Genomic DNA, 16675 nt, shown 5'->3' on the forward strand with positions numbered 1-16675 from the left:
GACATGAGTTTGAGTAGGTCCAGGAGTTGGTGATGGACAGGGAGGCCTGGCGTGCTGCAGTCCATGGGGTCGCAAAGAGTTGGACACGACTGAGCGACTGAACCGAAGGGGCATCTCACCAGGTAAATGCGCTTGTAAGAGAAGTAATGACTGGTCAGTGCCCAGATGAGACTCTGCGATAGGGCCCTGGCTCAGCGCGTCAGCCACAACCTGAGAAGCCGGCCGCCCGCTGCCCGACCCAGCTGGAACCCTCACGGTGCAACAGGACCGCGAGGTCGAAGCTCTCAGACCTCGCGCGCCTCAGCCAGCCCGGGTCTGGCCTCCAGCACAGGTGAGGGCTTATTCAATCCAGGAACCTGAACCCGCCCACATGTCTGCGGCCAATCAGACTCTCCCGATGACCACGCTAACGGCCGCACCCCCCACCGCCAGCCAATCAGAGGAGGCCTCACTCGCTCAGACCTGGCCAATGAGGCGGCGGCCAGGGCCTTTTGGGCGTGGCCGCTCCCGCACACCCACCCCGGGGGCCTGTCCGGGGATGGGGAGGGGCGGCCTGCGGGACCCGGGGGCGTCGGCCGGCCACCCGACTGCCCAAAGTAAGACTCCCGGGCCGGGCGCCCGGGAGCCGGCCATGGACCCGGCACAGGCCGGACGGCGCGCGGACGCCACGGCGTCCCCGCCGCCTTTCGTGCGCGTCGCCCCCTCGCTCTTCCTCGGGAACTCGCGCGCCGCGTCCGCGTCGGAGCGGCTGGCGCGCGCGGGCGTCACCCTGTGCGTCAACGTCTCGCGCCAGCAGCCGGGCCCGGGCGCGCCCGGCGTCGCCGAGCTGCGCGTGCCCGTGTTCGACGACCCGGCGGAGGACCTGCTAGCGCACCTGGAGCCCACCTGCGCCGCCATGGAAGCCGCGGTGCGCGCCGGGGGCGCCTGCCTCGTCTACTGCAAGAACGGCCGCAGCCGCTCGGCCGCTGTCTGCACCGCCTACCTGATGCGTCACCGCGGCCTCAGCCTGGAGCGGGCCTTCCGGGTAGGGCGGGACTTCCGGCGGGGAGCGGCACGACCTTCCGGGAGCGGCGGGCTCCGCCGCCTGGGGAGACACTTCCGGGCGGGGCGGGGCGGGGCGCGCCCATGGGGGCGGGGCCTCCGGGCGTTGGCGGGGGCGGGGCGTCTGTGGACCTCGCGGGGAGCGCTGCGCGGGGGTCTAGCCGCAGCCTCTTCTTTGCAGACAGTGAAGAGCGCCCGCCCAGTTGCCGAGCCCAACCCGGGCTTCTGGTCCCAGCTCCAGAAGTACGAGGAGGCCCTGCAGTCGCGGTCCCTCCTGCCCAGGGAGCCCTCGGGCCCGAGTGAGCCCTGAGCGGTCAGCCCTGGAGGACGACCAACCAACCCCAAAGTAGGACGCTCGGGGGTCTCCTGCATCCTCGAGGTGGGAAGATGTAGTGCATGCACTGACGGGAGGCTGGGCCGTCCTCTCCTGTCTCACGTCCCACGGAGTTTTTATTTTCTGCAGCTTCCCAAAGCTCTCTGTCCCCGCTTGATGGTAGTGTAGGGGTATGTCCGCAGAGAACTGGGGAACCGTTCCTCCCCTGGTCCTCAGGTTTACTAAACAGGGCTTGATCAGGAACATCAAAACCACTCGGGAAAACTGAGCCAGAAAGACATTTACTACGGAGAGGTGGAGGGCGGGGAGCCAAGGTCAGGAGATGGGGAAACCACAGGAGTCACGAGGGCCTGCCACCCTACCCCTGGCTTCCTTCCACATTCGAGCCTGCCACCAGCTCAGGCCACCGTGGCTTTCCGAAACAGACTCGGAGCTGCTGTGCCACACAGGTGCGGGTTCGAGGCTCTGTGACAGACTCAGCTTGGGCTCCCTTGGGGCTCTCTGTGCCCACACCCACTTCCTACCTTACTGACCTTCCAGTTTTGGCCAAGGTCAGGCCCAGACCACACTGACCACCCATGTGTCTGAGTGCACTGATTACTCTGGTTCAGAGGCACCTCATCTGGGCATCCTACAGCCTGAAGACTATACTAGAAAATTAATCACCCTCAACACTCCCTAAATAAGATAAAGGGGAGAGAGTAAAGGAAAAAAGGGATAATACATGAATTACAGATGATGTAGTCCCCGGTTAACACATACAAGTGTACAGATAACAAAATAATGGATAAAATACCGCAGTTGGTGTTTATCATTTCCCTTGACCCTCAGCCAGTGCCTCAGGTCCTGGTCCTCCTAGTGGGGTGTGTGGAGCCTTCATCTCGAAGGGCCGAGTGGTCCCGCCTACACTGTGCTGTGCCCTCCATGGTCTCCTGCACAACCCGGGAGTCCTGAGCGGCGTGAGCGCAGTACCCCAAGTTCCAGCACAGCGAAGCCCTGCTGCCCCTTCAGAGTCAAGGTCGGGGAGTTTCCTGGAGGTCTAGTGGTTAGGATTCGGCGTTTTCACTGCTGAGGCCTGGGGTCAGTCCCTGGTTGGGGAACTAGGATCCTGCAAGCTGCACAGCAACCCCCCCCCAAAAAAAAGTGTCAGTCATTGAGCAGAGCAACTCTGATGTGTGCCTTGAGGACCCCCAACTGGCTAAGCGGGGTCTCAGCCTCTGTCCAGGTGTGTCCCAGATGGAAGCATCCTACCTGCAGATGAAAACCTCTGACCAAGCAGAGCCCAAAGGGTGAAGCTTGGGAGCCTGCGCTGTGAGCGAGGCCCTGGGGCGGTTGTGAAGGGGCCTCGTCCTCCTCAGCCTTCCTGCTCCTGCTCTGCCAGCGCGATGGCCCCTGGCTCAGAGCATGCCCCACCCCCTGCAGGTCAGCAGCGGCGCCCATCTCTAAGAGCCACAGCCCTCGTCATAACCCGACTTCTGCCACCTTTATGGAGGGCTCGCCAGCTGCCGCCCAGTCCCCGCAGGCCCCTCACAGCTCGTGTTGCTTTCCCATCTACCTGTAAACAAGCGCCTGCCGTTGTCTCCGCGTGGCAGGTGAGGCCGCTGTGGCTCCATCTGTGCCCTCAGGCGAGCTGAGTGGTGTGCCCAGCTGGGAGGTCTACAGCCAGGACCTGAGCCCAGATCTTTTCCCTGTGTGCTCGTGGTACCCTTGCTGCACACCCCCTGACCTGCTGACGTGGCCTCGGGTGACACGGGTGCATGGGTGTCAGAGCCCGGGTCAGGCTTTGGTCTCCCAGCTCCAGTCGGAGAACCGTCCACGTCTGCCTGCCGCTAGAGGCCAGGCATGCCTCAGACCTCTGTCCCAGGGACAGCACAGCCCCCACCTGACCCCCACGGGCCTCCTGGAAGCCCTCCCACTGCCGTGTCCACCCGCTAACAGATGAGGCCAGGGACCCGCTCCCCTCCCAGTGCCCGCACACTTTAACAGGGGCACCCAGTCTGTGTCCATCGGGAGAAGGCTGGGTGCAGGCGCTTCCGCCCACCAAGCCAGTCAGGATTGGACCATCCACAGGCTGGTGTATGGGGCTTCCCTGGTGGTCCAGTGGTTAAGACTGTACCTTGCAATGCAAGGGACACTGGTCCAGGATGATCCCACATCCCGCGGGGCAGCAAAGCCCGTGCGCCACAGAACTGCGGAGGCCTGCGCTTTACAGCCTCTTCTCCACAAGAGAAGCTATTGCAGTGAGAAGCCCGCACACCGCAAGAAGAGCAGCCCCTGCCAGCACAACTCAGCAGCAGCAAAGGCCCACCACGGTCAAAAAAAATAAAATAATTTTTAAAAAAAGCTGGTGTATGAAAATTCCTATGGGAGAAACCCCAGCCTCCGGCAGTCCCAAACTCCCGGCTCCTCTCCCCCAGGTGGACTGGGGGAGGAGGGTACATTGCACCCTGGACCTCTGTCAGCAAAGCAGCGCCCCTGACCCCCAACACCGAAGGCACCGTCCTCCGCTGGACAGGGACGAGGTGGAGAATGGAGACGACCACTGTGCCCTTCACAGTTCACAAGTGCCTTGGTGGGCTGCCTTTAGTGCTGTGAAACATGTTTGCTCCTTCAGACTGACTGGTGTTGGTTCCTTATAAAAACGTGGGGTGGAAGGCACGGCCCAGGGAGGAGCTAACAGCTCCTCCAGACCTACACGACTGCACCTACCCCACTGGTCCTGTGTGTGGGACAGACCACCGGGAGGTGCCCAGGGCCCTCCAGGAGAGAAAGGACGAGACCCAACCCCTGCTCTCGAAGGCCAGGGCAGCAGGAGGGCAAGAAGCCCCCTGAGGTTAACTTAGCCTGTGCAGGGGGCTGGCAGATGTGCCTGCAGGTGCTTAGGGCAGGCCGGTGTGGGTGCCCGCACACAGTCCTTGATGGTCTTCCAGCTCCAGCCCCATTGGCCGGGAGAATTTTAAGGATGGCTCCAAAAGGCTGCTCACGCTGGGAGTGCCATCTAAAACACTCTGCCCTTGGCCTCTGGGCAGGCGCTGGGCCCCCTAAAGGCACTAAGGACTGATCAGACCCAGTTCTCCCCCATCTTGAGTCTCGGATGCAGGGCTGAACCCCTTCCTCTAAGTGGCTGGTGAGTTTGGGGTGGGGGCCCCGACAGGAGCTTGTGTCCCCGAGGCTAAAATGACACACAGGGCAAGTTGAAGAGATGCCTCAGTGCGGGTGCTGACTCCGTGAACATGGGTCCTCAGCTCGGCAGTCCCACCCTGCCCGCCCCCCAGCCCCAAGTAGGGAAGGCAGGCAGGATCACAGAGTGACAGATGGAGATACTGAGTCCAAAGCGATTAAACACCCCTCAGGGATGCCATCGAGGTCGAGTGCAGCGTGCGTCAGGCCCCAGCTGTGCCACAGACACGGAGCAGGGAGAGCGGTGGGTGGGACTCCAGGCCAAAAGGTCCCGTCTCCCTGAGGACCTCAATTCTCCCACAATGATGAGAGCAACACCTTGGCGGCCCCTCTCGTTCCTGGCTTTGAACCAGCATTTGACCAATGCTGGTCTCTGAGCATCCTCACTGGTCTCCAGCCACCCCTCAGGCCCAAGTGTCTGGACGGGCCTGGGCGAGAGTGGAGTGACAGGCTGGCCAGGTCTCGTGACTGCCCAGCATTCACCACCTAAACAATCATCCTCCAGGGCCTGGACAGCCCTGAAGGCAGCAGAGTCCAACAGGACTTTCTCTGATGATGAAATACCTGCTCTGTCCAGTATGGTGCTACTAGCCTGTTGCATGCATGCTTGCTCAGTCGTGTCCAACTCTTTGCAACACCATGGACTGTAGTCCACCTGGCTCCTCTGTCCATGGGATTCTCCAGGACCTGAACCCTGAAATAGGTTGTCATTCCCTTCTCCCGGGGAACTTTCCGACCCAGGGATCAAACATGCATCTCCTGTACTGGGGGGCAGATTCTTTACCACTGAGCCACCGAGGAAGCCCCACTAGCCTGACATGACCCTCCAAACACACATGGAGACCCTGAAATAGGGCTAGTGCAACGGAGAACCTGAACTTCTAATTCTATTTAATTTCAATCTAAGAAGCCTCATACATCTGAGGGTACAGTCTCAAGGTTCCAGAGCCACCACCATGCCCCACATGGCACATAACACAGACCACTGGTCTCACAGGGGAACGGGTCAGGGTGATGGGAATCACTGCATTTTTCTCCAGGCCCGAGGTTCTGGAACGGACGAGTAACACTTCCCTGACCCAGGTGTCCCAGCAGTGGGTGCCCGAGGAACCTCCAGCGCGCCCGGGTCCCCGCGCCTTCCCCTTCCTCCAGCCCAGTGCCGGGGCCACCTGCACACAGCGGCCGCGCCGGCCCCACGCATCGCACCTGGTTCAGGGTCGCAGCCCAGCGCACAGCGCCCCCGGGCCCACGCACAGCGCCCGGGCTCACGGCCCCCAGCCGCGCTGTCAGCCCTCCGGCTCCTCGGTTTCCCCACTCACTGAGCCGCGGGCGCCCCGGCCCCCCGCGCACGGCGCCCCAGGCCCCGCGTCCCCAGCGGCCCGGTCTCCCCGCGCACAGCGCCCCCGGCGGCGGCGGCCGAGCGGAGCCGGAGCGGGGCGGCGCACGGCGCGGGGCCGGGCCGGGCGGCTCCCGGCGCGACTTCCTGTTGTGCCCGCGCCCCGCCGCCCGGCGCCCGGCGCCCCTCGCCCGCTCCCCGCGGCCCCGGGCGGCCGCCGCCCATGGATTTCACCTAGCGCGGCGGCCATGGCGGCGCAGTGCTGCTGCCGCAAGGCGCCCGGCGCCGAGGCCGCGCCCGCCCGCCCGCCGCCCGAGCCGCCGCCCGCCCTGGACGTGGCCTCGGCCTCCAGCGCGCAGCTCTTCCGCCTCCGCCACCTGCAGCTCGGCCTGGAGCTGCGGCCCGAGGCGCGCGAGCTGGCCGGCTGCCTGGTGCTCGAGCTGTGCGCGCGGCGCCCCGCGCCCCGCGCGCTCGTGCTCGACGCGCACCCGGCCCTGCGCCTGCACTCGGCCGCTTTCCGCCGCGCCCCCGCCGCCGCCGCCACCGCCGCCGAGCCGCCCTGCGCCTTCGCCTTTGCTGCCCCCGGGCCGGGACCCGCACCGCCGCCGCCGCTGCCCGCCTTCTGCGAGGCGCCCGGCGCGGAGCCCGCCTGCTGCCCGCTGGCCTTCAGGGTGGACCCGTTCACCGACTATGGCTCCTCGCTCACCGTCACGCTGCCCCCTGAGCTGCAGGCGCACCAGCCCTTCCAGGTCATCCTGCGCTACACCTCGACCGACGCCCCCGCCGTGAGTCCTGCTGCCGGGCTAGGGGGGCGTTCTTGGGGGCGCTGCGCCTGCGACACCTGCAGAGGGTGGCCAGCCCGGCTCTCCTCGAGCCGGCCACGGAGTCCTGTCCAGGCGCCGGCGGGGCTTCCCAGCTGGTGCCAGGGGAGCCCTTAGGAGTCCTGGACCGAGTGAGCCGCCGGGTGCTGGTCCCGGGGCCCAGGGACAGGGCCCTGCGTGCCGCCAGGGACGCCTCTCCCTTCAGCTGTGCAGGGACGGGTCCCTGCCTGGGGACAGGGGCAGCTTCTGGTGAGCGCATGCCAAGCCATGCATCTGCCAGAGCCTGGCACTGCGACCAAGGGCCTCCGTGTGACCCGGGCTTCAGAGGACTGTTCCCTGGGGGTGGCAAGAGAGACAGACTTGCCGGCGTGGGAGACCGAGAGGCCTGGATCGGCTCTGATGCTTCAGGCCGCCTGGGGGCTGGCGGGCACTCCAGCAGGTTGACCCCACGTCCCCAACACAGACACACACAGGCTCTGAGGGGCTTTGGACACGGAGCACCCGCTGCCCAGAAGTTCGGCAGGAAAACTGGGCAGCTCAGACAGCACCCTTCCACCGCAGGGGGGCATTCATGATGGAGCATGGGGGTTCCTGGGTCCCTGTGTGGACAGCACATTTGTGACTGTAACCCACAACACACAACATTCAAGTAGCTCTGGGAGGCCCCAGGAGGTTCCATCCGTCACCGCCGTGGCATGTGAATAGACGGTGACGGAAAGGCATCAGGCCAGGAGCCATCAAGGAGAAATCAGGAAGAGCCTAGGCCAGACACACACCTGCGGGCTTTCTGCACGTCTCCCAGGAGCCCCCAGCTGCCACCTCACCCCTTTGTGAGCTTCTGCAGGTGTGCCGGCCTGGCCCTGCCCTGCCCGCCTGGCCCCTGCCCTGCTAGTCTGGCTTCTGTCCTGCCTGCCTGGCCCCTGCTGCCTGCTGGCCTGGCCCCTGCCCTGCCTGCCTGGCCCCTGCTGCCTGCCGGCCTGGCCCCTGCCCTGCCTGCCTGGCCCCTGCTGCCTGCCGTCCTGGCCCCTGCCCTGCCAGTCTGGCCCCTGCTGCCTGCCAGGGGCCTTCTGGGGCTCTGACAGCTGGCGCGCATGGCTCCCACCACAGCCGTGAAAACAGAGGATATGGTTCTCCCTGACCTTGGAGCCCACGTGTCTGGTCCACCTAAGACCAGCAGAGTGGTCGGAGAGTGGTGGGACCAGGGCCCACAACAGGCCACCCTGCTGGCCTGACTCTGTCCCCAGCAGCCCAACCACGGGGACCTGTCCCCAGCATGAGCCAGGGACCGCTTATCCCAGGACCTGGGGTGGGGGTGGGGGGTGAAATGCAGGTTCCTAGGTCCCACTCCTAGGTGGCCAGACCCAGGAGCTTGCATTTTTGAACAGTCTCCCCAGAGAGGCTTTCTGAACATCTGGGTCAGCCCTAGGGGTCAGCAGAAAAGGAAGATACCGCCGCAGGCTCTGCACGGGCAGAGAACAGAGACATAGAAGTCAAAAAGAAGTTTTGTAGAAGTCCATGAAGGCTGACAGTGGCCTGGCTGGTCTGCAGGAACTGGATAGGCAGCCCTGCAGGCCTGGAGGACATCCGCTAGGATCTGGGGTCCCCACCTCTGGGGTCTCGGCATGGACAGCCCCCAGCGGCGGTCCTGGTCTGGGGCCCCCACCTCTGGGGTCTCAGCACATATAGCCCCAAGCAGTGATCCAGGGTCTGGGGTCCCCCACCCCTGGGGTCTCGGCACGGACAGCCCCCAGCAGCGGTCCTGGTCTGGGGCCCCCAGTGGCAAGCAGCTGTGGCTGCTGTCCTGGGGCCTGTTGCTTGCAGGGGGCTGGGGGCCCTCCGTCACGGCCCTGAGGGGACCTGTGTGCATTTGGTCACTGAAGACCCGTCCAATTGGCCTCAGTGACCACATTGTCCCGGCAGAGGGGACGTGGGAGACAGATTCGGGACCCCACAGAGTGGGTGCAGCTGGGTTGGGGAGACCCCCAGCCTCCAGACGCCCTTCCTGGAGACATCATGATGCTTGGTGGCATTGAGAAGGAGAGTGCTGAGTTGGCCTGGGCAGGCTGGGGGCGGTGGTGTGCCGGAGCACCTGAGGGACGGCTCCCTGGCGGGGCGGGGCCATCTGCCTGCAGCTGTGGTCTCCAGGAGGGCTCAGCCCGCTGTCCTGGGGAGGGCGCCCCGGCCAGAGCTGACCCCTTGCCCACCACCCACTGCAGATCTGGTGGCTGGACCCAGAGCTGACCTACGGCAGCGCCAAGCCCTTCGTGTTCACCCAGGGCCACTCCGTCTGCAACCGGTCCTTCTTCCCGTGCTTCGACACGCCTGCCGTCAAGTGCACCTACTCAGCCGTGGTCAAGGTCAGTGCCGGCAGCTGGCCCTGCTCCTGACCTTTACCTTCCTGGGCCTGCTCCCCAGCTGCCACCCAGGCGGCCCTCTGAGAAGGAGCACACCCTGCCCGCCGTGCAGGAGGGGCAGCCTGCCCACGTCAGGGTCCTCGACAACCTGAGCCCCGGGACGCCAATGCAGGGAGGGGGCAGGCAGAGTGGCCGGGTCCCAGCGCTCCTGGCAGCCCCCTGGCCCCACGTCCACTCCTGACTGGGATGAGAGGTGTGTGGGCCAGGAGCTGGGGGTGCCCCGAGCAGCGTGGGGGGTCCCTGACGGGGAACGGGAGGCTCCCTAGCGGTGTGGCTGCCTGACCCAGGTGGTGGGGCCTCTCCCACGGACATGGGGCTTGCCAACCGGGCCATGGGGTCCCCACCGGGGACACGGGGTGGCCCCCATGGGGGCGTGGGGCTCCCTGTGGGGGACACGCTGTCCTGATGGGCGGGGCCTCCTGGGACGCAGGCCCCGTCGGGGGTGCAGGTCCTGATGAGCGCCACACAGAGCACCTACGTGGAGGAGGAGGGCGTCTACCGCTTCCACATGGAGCACCCCGTGCCTGCCTACCTCGTGGCCCTCGTGGCCGGGGATCTCCAGCCCGCAGACATCGGGCCCAGGTAGGCCCGCCTCTTGCTTGCTGCCGGGGGTCCAGGCTCAGGAGATGCTGGCGGGGCCCGGCGTGCAGCCTGCCTGTGCGGCCGCCCTGTGTGATCCCGCCCAGTGGGGCCAGCCCTGCCCCTGCCTGCCTGTCACTGCACGGGGGCCGTCCTCCCCCGGCTGCGCTCGCCCTGTGGTCGGAAGGACCGGTGGGGTGGGTGGCGGGTGCCGGCTGGACGGTTGGCCGGCCCGCACTGGGCGTAGGCAGGCAGTCTTCATGCCCAGAAGCAAAGGGAAGGCCCAGTGGGGGGCTGGGGCTGGGGGCAGGCTGGCCCCCGCCCACCGTGTCCCCCGTGACAGGAGCCGCGTGTGGGCCGAGCCGTGCCTCCTGCCCACGGCCACCAGCAAGCTGTCGGGCGCGGTGGAGCAGTGGCTGAGCGCGGCCGAGCGGCTCTACGGGCCCTACCTGTGGGGCAGGTATGTGTGAGAGCCCGGCCGGCCGCGAGAGGGGTCCGAGGGCATGCGCGCCACTCCCCCAGCCTGCCGAGAAGCGGCAGGAGGCGAGGCTCACCTGCGGCCCCCACCTCTGGCTCCGCGCAGGTATGACATTGTCTTCCTGCCCCCGTCCTTCCCCATCGTGGCCATGGAGAACCCCTGCCTCACCTTCATCATCTCCTCCATCCTGGAGAGCGACGAGTTCCTGGTCATCGATGTCATCCACGAGGTGGCCCACAGCTGGTTCGGGAACGCCGTCACCAACGCCACGTGGGAAGAGATGTGGCTGAGCGAGGGCCTGGCCACCTACGCCCAGCGGCGGATCACCACCGAGACCCACGGTGCGCCGGGCGGGGCGGGATGGTGGTGCCCCGGGTCAGGGCGGGACCGTGCACGGGGCTGGTCCGCGGCTGCAGCCGCCCTGCCGCGCGCGTGTGTCTGTGTGTGTCCCCCGCGGGTGGAGGCGGGGAGCAGCTCTTGGGGCGCAGGACGGGGAGCAGCCTGGGCAGCGGCCTTGCCCCTGCCCGTCCAGGTGCGGCCTTCACCTGTTTGGAGACAGCCTTCCGCCTGGACGCCCTGCACAGGCAGATGAAGCTTCTCGGAGAGGACAGCCCGGTCAGCAAGCTGCAGGTCAAGCTGGAGCCAGGTACCCGCCCGGCCCTGCGCGCGTCACCCGCGGGCGTCGGGCCCCACCCCAGCCCAGCCAGGCGGGGCCTGTGTCCCCATGAGGCTTCTCTGCGGAGGCCGGGGCTGGGGGCCTTCCCCCCTCAGCCTGCGCCGCCTCTCGAGGGCACTGAGCACCCGTCTCCCCAGTGTGTGGACCCGAGGCCTCCACCAAGGTCCCCCAGCAGGGCAGGCCCCCCCCACGCTCCGGGGCATCTGGACGTGAGCAGCGGGGCCCTCAGTGGCCCCTGCCCTGCAGCGCCCCACCGCCATCCCGCCCCCACCCCTGGGGACCCGCGCGGCTCAGGGCGCCTCCCAGAGCCACAGTTTCCCTCACAGGCGTGAACCCCAGCCACCTGATGAACCTGTTCACCTACGAGAAGGGCTACTGCTTCGTGTACTACCTGTCCCAGCTCTGTGGGGACCCCCAGCGCTTTGACGACTTCCTCCGAGTGAGCAGCCCACTCCCTGGGCCCCTGGCCCCCTCCTGGCTCCCGGGGGTTGGGGTCGGGGTGGAGCAGTGGAGGCCGTGAGCGGGGCTTTCATCGGGCTCCTGGCCCTCCCACCTCTCAGCTTCAGCCGCTTGGCAGGCCCCTGCGGCAGCCGTGGGCGCTCCCGTGCCCGCCCTGGCCCTGCCTCCCCCTGCTCAGAGCCCTGGGCGCAGGGCCCTTTCCCGCGGTGTGTGCTGGGCCCGGCTCGGGGGGAGGGGGACAGTGGCGCACCCAGCCCCCGGGCTTGCTGAGTCCGCTCCGCCCGGCAGGCCTACGTGGACAAGTACAAGTTCACCAGCGTGGTGGCCCAGGACCTGCTGGACTCTTTCCTGACCTTCTTCCCGGAGCTGAAGGAGCAGAGTGTGGACTGCCGGGCAGGTGAGGCCCCCCGCACCGGCTGTGTGTCCACACTGGCCCGCCCTTGGCCTGTCAGGGGGCAGGGGTATAACAGTGGGCCTGGGGGCTCTGGCCGGCCAGCAGCCACTTTCACTCGTTGGTGTAGAACTCAGGCTGGACCACGTGGCAGGAACAGAGAGGAGAGTGCGATTCCCAGCCCGGAGGGGCCCCAGGCGGCTTCCTGGAGGAGGTGGCAGTTAGGCTAGGTGGCTCAGTGGGTAAAGAATGCCTGCAACGTGGAAGACACAGGAGACTCCGGGTCAGGAAGATCCCCTGGAGGAGGGCCCCACTCCAGTGTTCTTGCCTGGAGAACTCCATGGACAGAGGAGCCTGGCGGGCTACAGTCCGTGGGGTTGCACAGGGTCAGACACGACAGAGCGATTGAGCACGCATACATGCAGAGCTGAGTAGGCAGTTCCAGAAAGAGCCTTGGAAACTGCACAGCGGGCCTGGGGCAGGATCCAGGAGCAGAGAGAAGTTTGCCTCAGAGCAGGCTGAAGACAGCCAGCCTGTTCGCGAGGATGTCCCTGGTCCAAGAGCTTAGGCCAAAGCAGAGAAGGGTCTGCTGTCTCAGGGAGATTCAGGATTTGAGGTAGCGCAGTGAGGTGTGGGCCGGGGACCCTGTGTTGGGGAAGGTTTGGGAAGCGCTCCAAGGGTCTGGGGGGCAGGAATGGCAGGACTTGCCCCCACAGCTGCCCAGGCTCCAGTCTCTAAAGCAGGAATGGCCTTCTCCCAGGGCAGTGCTCCCCACCCCGCCCCTCTGCCTATGGGCTCACGGCACCTCACTGTTTCTGCCCGGGAGACGCAGGCGGGCAGGGAGTCCCTGGTCCCCAGCTCCAGCCCTCTGTGCCCCCTTCCCAGAAGCCACCTGTGGCTTGCAGGGTCTGCAGCCGACTGCGGCATCCCCAGGCCACCCCTGCCCTTGGGGCTCCCAGACCCTGGCAGGGTCTCCCCCAGGCACACCCTCGGGGTCTGCAGTCTCCCAGGCAGGCCTGCTTGGGAACCCAGGAGTGTGTCTGTGCTGCAGGGCTGGAGTTCGAGCGCTGGCTGAATGCCACGGGCCCCCCGCTGGCCGAGCCGGACCTGTCTCAGGGATCCAGCCTGACCCGGCCCGTGGAGGCCCTCTTCCAGCTGTGGACCGCCGAGCCCCTGGACCAGGCAGCCGCCTCCGCCAGCGCCATCGACATCTCCAAGTGGAGGACCTTCCAGACGGCGCTCTTCCTGGACCGGCTGCTGGATGGGTCCCCGCTGCCCCAGGGTGAGTCCCGCAGCTGCCAGGGTGGGAGGGGTGGGGGGTCACCGGCCCTGACCTGCCATGGCCCCAACAGAGGTGGTGATGAGCCTGTCCAAGTGCTACTCCTCACTGCTGGACTCCATGAACGCCGAGATCCGCATCCGCTGGCTGCAGATCGTGGTCCGCAACGACTACTACCCAGATCTCCACAGGGTCCGGCGCTTCTTGGAGAGCCAGGTGCGGCCGCACAGGCCTGCCCTACCCCCACACGGCCACTCAAGCTGGTGACCCCTGCCCTCCCCCCCACCCAGCCACTCAGACTGGGCAGCCCAGAGAATGGGGTGGGGCCCAGACCTCAGCAGACCTCAGGCAGGCACCGGCCAAGCCAGGAGCAGAGTCCGGGGGCCTCGCTGCAGGGCGTGCACGCCAGGGGCATCTTAGTTCCTTAAGGCCTAAGGGTCGCTGGGTCCCCAGGCCTGAGCCCTGGCAGAGCCCCTGCAGCCCGAGCGCCCTGGGGCGGGGAGGGGAGGATGTGGGGGGCTGGGGGAGGACCAGGGCGCCCTGTGACCCGCAGCCGCCCGCAGATGTCGCGCATGTACACCATCCCGCTATACGAGGACCTGTGCACTGGCGCCCTCAAGTCCTTCGCCCTGGAGGTCTTCTACCAGACGCAGGGCCGGCTGCACCCCAACCTGCGGCGGACCATCCAGCAGATCCTATCGCAGGGCCTGGGCCCCGGCGCGGAGCCGGGCGGGGCTGCGGCGGACTCGGAGCCAGGCCTGCTGCTCGGGGATGAGGCCCCGGGCGGCGCCATCTCTCTCAGGGATGTCAACGTGTCTGCATAGCGCTGCGCCTCCCAGACACCACGATTGTGCCTTCTGGGCCCCGGGCCCGGCCGGGGGGCTCTGCTGGGCCCTCCCAGGGCCGACCGAGTCCCGTGGACCCGTCTCTCCCCTACCCCCCCAAGCGCTCTTGCACTGCGGGCCCTCCTGTCTCAACACTGACTGCCAGGCACCGCCCTGGATCCACGGCGACCACCACACTGTGCCTTCTGCCCGCCAGGAGGGCCCGGCTGCTGCGCCCGCCCCGCACGCCTGCATCCACGGAGCCCTGGGCCCCCGCCCCCCGCCCCCAGGGCCGGCAGCCCTAGGGCCGAGGATGCAGACATGCCCACACCCTCCCCGCGGGGGACGGGGCACCGGACAGACGGTGGATGTCCCTGGGGAGGGGGGCCCCGGAAAGCCTTAGCTCCTCAGGGAACTCAGGGTCCCAGGCCCCGGGGCCAGGGCAGCAATAACACGCAGGAAGGCAGGCGGCGCTGGTGCTGTTTCTAGGCCCACCCTGCTGGAAGAGGCCCAGGAAGCCCGGGGTCCACGCTGGGCCCCCTGAGGGACCTCCACTCGGGGTCACCGCGATTGTCCCATTAAACCTCCACTCGCAGACTGCTCCCCGGCCTGTCTGTCCCGCCTCTTGTCCTGCGCAGCTGCCCAGCGGCCGAAGAGCCGCTCACAGCCCTGTCCTCTGACCCAGGCTTCCAGCCAGAGGCGGGGAAGGAGGGGGCTGCCCAAGGCTGGGTCTCTTGCCTGCATCCGGTCCCTCCTGACCACCCCGCTCTGCACCCCAGGGTCCGAGCACCAGCCTCCCCAGGACCCCCAAACACCGAAGCCGGGGGCACTTGGCACGGCACCCCCGCTGTGGGCCTTTCTCCCAAACTGGAGTAAAGGGCTAGGTGAGCAGCAGGCATGTGACCTGGGAGGACAGAGCGCAGGGGCTGCGGCCCTTGCTGGCCCAGGGGAAGGTGGGGCTGGACGCCCCTGGGGGCACGGCCAAGCCGTGGGTGCCAGGAGCAATGCACCACGATGACCAGGGGCAATGTCCAGGCCCCCTCCTCCTGGCCGCCCACGGGGCTGGGTTCCTGGGGCCGCGCCTCTGCTGTGGGTCCACTCAGCGCTGCAGGGTCTCCCCCAGGGTCACACGCTCAGACCCCAGAGTGACCTGTCAGCTGGCCCACTGGCAAGACCCGGTCACAAGTGCCCCAGTGACTGTCCTCCCTGCTACACCCCCCACCCCCGGGAGCTGACCCGAGCCCACCCAGTCGTGGCCCAGACTCTTGGGGGCTGTCCTAGCGCCAGGGCCAGGTGTGGCTCCTCTGAGCCCAGACACTTGGAGCAGGAGGGCCAGTCACCTGCTGTGGTGAACAGGAAGCCCTGTGGGGGAGAAGCAGGGGCCCAGGAGCGCTCCCTGCAGCAAAGCTGGAGCCCGTGGGCCCAGGCCCCCGAGTCCTGGGCTCTCTGCAGCCCTCGGCTGTCCCCTGGGAAGGGCCTGTCCTCCCATCTTCTGGCCAAGCCCTCTGTGGGGCTGACCTGCTTCCTTAGCCTCCTCCCTGCCACGGCTGTTCTCAGGTCTCCAATCACACTCTTTAGTCCTAGGCTCCTGGTTTCTTTGGCAGTTCAGCCCTCAAAAACTCTGTGGTTCCCTGAGGTCCCGATCCCAGCTCAGCAGGCAGTGGCCACGTTTTGCCCCGCACGGCCCTGCCTGACATTGGGAGGCTCAGAAGAAAGCCCACGGCCTCGTGGGGGTGACCCCCACACTTCAGCGGCATCGTCGCCGCAGTCCGTCCTGGCTCTGACCTGCCCTTCGGGACGTTCCAGCCTTTCTCCATTCCTTTTACCCCACGCTGTGCAAACCTGGGAATGTTTTCCTCAGCCCATCTTCTCCCACGTGGTATCTTGCCAAACACAGCCTGTGACCAACGCACGCTGCCAAGGTTTCCCAACCCCTTCCACCGGACCTGCGAGTTATTCTGGACGTCATTTGCCCCGTGAGTCATCACAGTTGAGTCTTACCAGATGTTTCGAGGCTGCATACCACGGCCTCCAGTGGTGGGCCCCGCCAGCGCCCCACCCCCACCCCGCCGCAGGCCTGTGTCCTGTGTCCTGACAGGGCCGCTCGTCCCTTCTGGGGCTGACGTCTGTGCCCCGGCAACAGGCGAAAACACTCTTAAGACACCAGTGTTTTAAGCGGTGAAGGTTTATTTCCCGCTTGTGGCCCGTGCCCACTTCAGGCCAGGTGGGGGTGGGCTTCCCGTCACTGGCTCCTCGGGGCCCCTGGCAGATGGAGAAGAGCACCTCGGCAGAGGTAAGGGGGGCGTGGGGGGCTCAGGCCGGCAATCGGACGCACCGGGGCCACGTGCCACGTCTGTCCACGGCATTCACGCTGGCCCTGCACGCCTACTCCCACCCGGCGCATGGAGGTGGGGGGTTTCTGCCAGCGGCAGTAATGACCACCACAGGGGCTGGGGGCACGGTGCTGGGAGACAGAATTTGGGGGGCAGAGAAGGGAGCAGTCAGGCAGGGAAGTGGAGCCCAGGGGGTGGCCGTGAGCACGGGACCTGCTGGGGTCAGGAGCTGGGCCCGTGTGTGGAGGGCCCACGCGGCCTGGAGCCTGTAGCCCAGGGACGGCATCCTCGCCAGGCCTCCTCTTCGGGGTCCACCCTCGCCCTGGGAGACCGTCTGCCCTCCCCCGTCTCACTGGGCCTTCCTGGTGGCAGTCCCCTTAGGCCAGGTGCCTCAGGTGGAATGTCAGATGTAAAAGGCCCACCCAATCGAGCACCCACCCAGGAGTGTATAAACCACGTGCACCAGGGCCAACACTCACCAAACTGATCCCCAAGGAAGCAGAGCCAACACAGCAACCAGAGGAGGACTT

At 66.6% G+C, this 16675-nt stretch overlaps 2 protein-coding genes across 2 annotated transcripts; both read left to right on the plus strand.

Annotated features, from left to right (window-relative positions):
- Positions 1–461: 461 nt before the first annotated feature.
- DUSP28 (dual specificity phosphatase 28) lies at positions 462–3708 on the plus strand. Its single transcript, XM_043462173.1, has 2 exons — positions 462–1024; positions 1223–3708. The coding sequence occupies exons 1-2, from the start codon at positions 470–472 to the stop codon at positions 1349–1351; spliced, it is 684 nt and encodes a 227-aa protein (XP_043318108.1). The 5' UTR covers positions 462–469; the 3' UTR covers positions 1352–3708.
- A 2313-nt stretch (positions 3709–6021) lies between these two features.
- Positions 6022–14414, plus strand: RNPEPL1 (arginyl aminopeptidase like 1). The gene is made up of 11 exons (XM_043462168.1): positions 6022–6676; positions 8929–9069; positions 9557–9708; positions 10049–10165; positions 10289–10524; positions 10716–10829; positions 11186–11298; positions 11607–11715; positions 12761–12991; positions 13062–13204; positions 13552–14414. Exons 1-11 carry the CDS (start codon positions 6140–6142, stop codon positions 13810–13812), a joined length of 2154 nt encoding a protein of 717 aa, XP_043318103.1. The 5' UTR covers positions 6022–6139; the 3' UTR covers positions 13813–14414.
- Positions 14415–16675: the final 2261 nt, after the last annotated feature.

This window comes from Cervus canadensis, chromosome 2, assembly GCF_019320065.1.
Source record: "Cervus canadensis isolate Bull #8, Minnesota chromosome 2, ASM1932006v1, whole genome shotgun sequence".
NCBI lineage: Eukaryota > Metazoa > Chordata > Mammalia > Artiodactyla > Cervidae > Cervus > Cervus canadensis.

What these genes read in the sequence shown, in the direction of transcription:
- RNPEPL1 (XM_043462168.1), top strand. Translation starts at nt 6,140, where the DNA reads ATGGCGGCGCAGTGCTGCTGCCGCAAGGCGCCCGGCGCCGAGGCCGCG. An exon ending in CCCGCAGACATCGGGCCCAG is followed by an intron (nt 9,709 to 10,048) that starts GTAGGCCCGCCT and finishes CCCCCGTGACAG; the next exon opens with GAGCCGCGTGTGGGCCGAGC. An exon ending in GCTTTGACGACTTCCTCCGA is followed by an intron (nt 11,299 to 11,606) that starts GTGAGCAGCCCA and finishes TCCGCCCGGCAG; the next exon opens with GCCTACGTGGACAAGTACAA.
- DUSP28 (XM_043462173.1), top strand. Translation starts at nt 470, where the DNA reads ATGAGGCGGCGGCCAGGGCCTTTTGGGCGTGGCCGCTCCCGCACACCC. An exon ending in GCCTGGAGCGGGCCTTCCGG is followed by an intron (nt 1,025 to 1,222) that starts GTAGGGCGGGAC and finishes TCTTCTTTGCAG; the next exon opens with ACAGTGAAGAGCGCCCGCCC.